The sequence below is a fragment of the Pyxicephalus adspersus genome, chromosome 1 (genome assembly GCF_032062135.1).
Source record: "Pyxicephalus adspersus chromosome 1, UCB_Pads_2.0, whole genome shotgun sequence".
NCBI classification, from domain to species: Eukaryota; Metazoa; Chordata; class Amphibia; order Anura; family Pyxicephalidae; genus Pyxicephalus; species Pyxicephalus adspersus.
In genome coordinates this window covers 30,025,897-30,029,866 of record NC_092858.1, presented here as the reverse complement: position 1 = coordinate 30,029,866, position 3,970 = coordinate 30,025,897, and the positions used below count along the sequence as shown (strand labels likewise).

The following is a 3,970-nucleotide window of genomic DNA, read 5'->3' as shown; positions in this document are numbered from 1 at the left end:
CAGAATGGTCCCAGGTGGGTAACTAGTGATATAAAGGGGAACACTGACATACTACAACACCTAAAAAAAGGGATTCTCAGCGTCCTATGCAGTAAAAATGCACATCCCGAGCACAGTGCTTTTACACAATCTCAAAAACCAAAAGAAAAAGGTTTTCAAACGCAATCCCAAAACTATCTATGGCAGCTATTGCCAACTGGTGGTCCGCCCTCCAGCGGGGTCAGGAGAAGGACCCCGCTGGGGGATGCACCGCCCAGAGTCACAGACCATGTCTCCCGTATAGACACAACCTGCCCACTCTCCCATTGGAAGCTCAGACCTGCGATGGGAGAGTGCGCAAGTTCTGGCACCATGACCATGGGGGAAGTTTCTTCCCCTTTGAGGGACACACGGTTCCCCGCACATCCGCTGACTGGTTTCCATACATGTAGTGGTCTGTAGGTCCAAAAAGGTAGGTGACCACTGATCTATGATGCTAAGGTATGGATTGCCTGAAGCAGCACCTATTGCAAGAAACAGTTTGCCCAGCAGTTTCCTGGAGGTGCAAAAATGTGTACAGGCAAATTTTCTACTGCATATCACCAGATTTATCAGAGGCCTTCTGCTTTATATGTTCATGGAAGTGCTTTCCCTTTATTGTATGCCAGGTAGTATGTAATGGGCATATGTTATAAAGAGGATAGGTGTAAACACTCTGCTGTGTGTATAGCAACACATCCCTCTAAAACTTTGTGAGTTCTACTTTAAAACATACATCTACTTCTAATGTAAATATGCATATTAGCTTTCAAGTGAATATTTTATTGCCTAAACCAGCTAAATTAAACTCATGTCTGGATACTAAACATCATGAGATATTATTTTTTGGAAAAGTGTCCTCCCCTACACAGATCTGCTGGTCTTCTAATAAATGGGATTTGTGGGGACATGGGTCTAATCAATCTATCAATAGACCTGAATAATGGGGAAGTGAGGATAGGCCCTAACCTTCTGAAAGTCAGTACTTGCATAGGCACACACCATTACAGTGGTACGATTTACCTAGAGATATCATTGAAAATCCTATAATGAACAGTATAAGGGGGAGGTTAGTTTAGGAAAGGTTTGCTTTACAATAACTGTTTTGGAAACATGCACAAAATACAAAAATGTGTGAAGGGACAGCTATTGGAGCTTTTTACTCCCATCTGCATTATTTTGGCTTCTGTCTTCATAAATTGTCTCATGTGTATTTCCATCTGTATATGTAATGAGTTTATATTGTAAAGCTGTTTACCAGATATGAGCACTATCATTTTTCAACTTATGCTATACATATAAATGAATGGATGATAAAAATGTATTAAACATTTCCCAGCAGTGGAGAATGACTTCAGTCTGTTAATAAGTGCATGGACCCAATTAGTGGAGCATCCATTATGGACGGATCATTTAGTGTAGGACAATAATGCGAGTTCATTGAATGAAGCTTTTGGAAAAAACATCTTGTCCTGAACTTTGTTTCCCCAAGGTGCATTTCAGCTTTTGACCTGAAAAAATGTATCTGATCACCTTTTATATATGATTTCGAGTGAGGATATTGAATCAGATGAGAACATGCTGTTCTTCTACCCATCCAAGACACATTTAGAATTGGGAAAAACAACATGTTGCCATGCTGCTGTCATTCTAAAATATCCTAAACTTTGTCACAAGAATATTTGCAATGTTACAGAAAAGACTGAAAATACAGGCTTAGATATAAGGAATATTAAAATTCAGCAATAAGAAGCAATGCTTTGTTATCTTGACTTATCTAAATTGAAGAGACAATTTTGTGTTGATATGGGAGATTGTGCTTTCTAAAATACTAAATATAATTGCACAATGAAAATTCTATTATTTATCTGTCTTAGTTCAACACTTTTTGCGTCACTGACACTGATCAGGAAAGTCAAAGTGAAATTGATAGCCTTCATACTTCTCAGAAAAGGTTTCCTTCAAAAAGGCAAAGAGCAGATACCAATCAGAAGGAAACTTGGCCCCAGACCTGTGTACAGGATACATCTTGTAATGCTTTAGATATACCAGGTGATATAGTTAGTGTATTTCTACATTTGGATCCATGTGGTGCAGCTAGACTGATATGGCTGTTGCTGGTTTTAAGTCCCAGACCATACAATGTTACTCCATTGGAACTATGAATGAAGAAGGCACAATATAAAAACATATCAGAAAACATGAGATACACAAAGCTGTAAACAACTCAAAACACAAAAAGAGCACTCCAACCAACAGGCCACAGGCAACACAATTACATTAAACAGGACTTCTTCCAGTTTGTTTCCAGGCCTCACTAGCTCCTTTAATGGACTCGCGCTTGACACATTTCAAGTAACCCTGAAAGCCTTGTTGCTGGGGGACATGCTGTAGAAAACAAGAAACAGAGAATTAAAAAAATACCTAAACATCCTGTGATAGCTAACTAGGATACAAATTGCAGAATGAAAGATGTAACAATGAGCCATTTCTCTCATTTAAACATGTTGTACAGATTTTATTATGGGTAGAAACATAATTTTCATTCATATTTGTTATCTATTTTATATACAGAAGTGTATTTTAAGTTCATCAATTTTATCATTGAATATTTAGCTGAATTTACTGCATGGATGATATTGATCCATTTCAGATGTATTTTGACTATAAAAACTTACTTACAATGACAGTCTTTTGCTCTTTGAAATAAAGCTATCAGTAAGGTAAATGTCCACAGGCATATTCAAATACTAAGTTCTTATTTTAAAGCATCGGTAAAGCAACGGTAAATGGCATTCAACAAGAAAAATGTTGCAATATAATGATAATGTTTGCACCCAAATAAATGCAGCACAATGCAAAGCAGGTCAATCCCTGCATTTTAACTGCCATACTACCTGCTGAGTTAAAGTCAAAGGGATTTTAACATCCTATGTTTGAGATGTGTATTCAAAATGCATATGAAATGCAAAGCAAAACAACGCTGCTAGACACTTAATGCTATGTACACACCTCAGATGATTCTGGCATGTGTACAGAGGCTGTCCAATGTGGTTCATGGATCTGTCCTGCCGGATCCCTGAATGACAGAAGACAAATGACCGCAATGAAAGTGAAGAGAGCGGGGTGCTGCTCATACTTCCCCCTTTCCATAAAACAGAACAGCGCTGTTTCATTCATTATTCAGCCGTTTGTCATTGGAAATGATCATGAAAAATTGTTTACAATGACAAAAATCTAGTATAATCAAATGGGGCTTTAAATTGGTAAATGCTCATTTCATGTAAAGAAACAGCAATACAACAAAATAAATAATATTGCAATGCAATGCAATGCAAACCAAATATATATATAAGAGAAAGTTAAATTGATATGAAAAAAACAGCACAGAGTGCCAAACAATAGTGCGCATAGTGAACCAACAAACATCCACAGCAAAATTAAAAAAGTATCATTAGTATAATTGACTCAGACCTAATTTGCAGACTTATGTAAAATGTGGGAAATACCCAAAGAAATTCAGGGACTGAATTTGCCTACAGCAAAAATACAAATTAATACTTTAATTCTTCATGAATCCCTAAATGGATTAAATGGAATCTTCCTGGAGTTCTTTAAATTTTGCATTATAATTCTGAATGAGCTTAGTTTCTTTACAATCGTAAACGAGTAAATTGACAAAACCTGTACACTTCTATTACCTTCAAGCCTCTGTGAAGCCTGTTCTTTAGAACACCTAGGAACTCTCCGTGGCTTAAGCAGTTGTCCCCATCCAGGTCAAAGATCTTAAAAACTGTGTCCAGCACATTTTCTGATAGTTCCTGGCCTGTTGCCACTTTAACAGCTCTCTTGAATTCAGCTAGCAATGATAAACAGTGAATAATTAATTGTTGCTATAATATGATAGAAAACATACTAATACAAAAATAACACTTAATATCAAATCTTTAAG

The 3,970-nt window shown here is 37.0% G+C and overlaps 1 protein-coding gene across 1 annotated transcript in view; it reads right to left on the bottom strand.

The window, feature by feature from the left end:
* Nucleotides 1-6: 6 nt before the first annotated feature.
* The window catches only part of MICU2 (mitochondrial calcium uptake 2), a 175,622-nt gene continuing 171,658 nt past the window's right edge, over nucleotides 7-3,970 (bottom strand). Inside the window, exons 11-12 of the mRNA XM_072404980.1 lie at nucleotides 3,720-3,877; nucleotides 7-2,406 (exon numbers count right to left, since the gene is read on the bottom strand). Coding sequence (XP_072261081.1) covers nucleotides 2,299-2,406; nucleotides 3,720-3,877 — 266 coding nt within the window. The 3' untranslated portion in view covers nucleotides 7-2,298. The remainder of the gene's footprint in view (nucleotides 2,407-3,719; nucleotides 3,878-3,970) is intronic.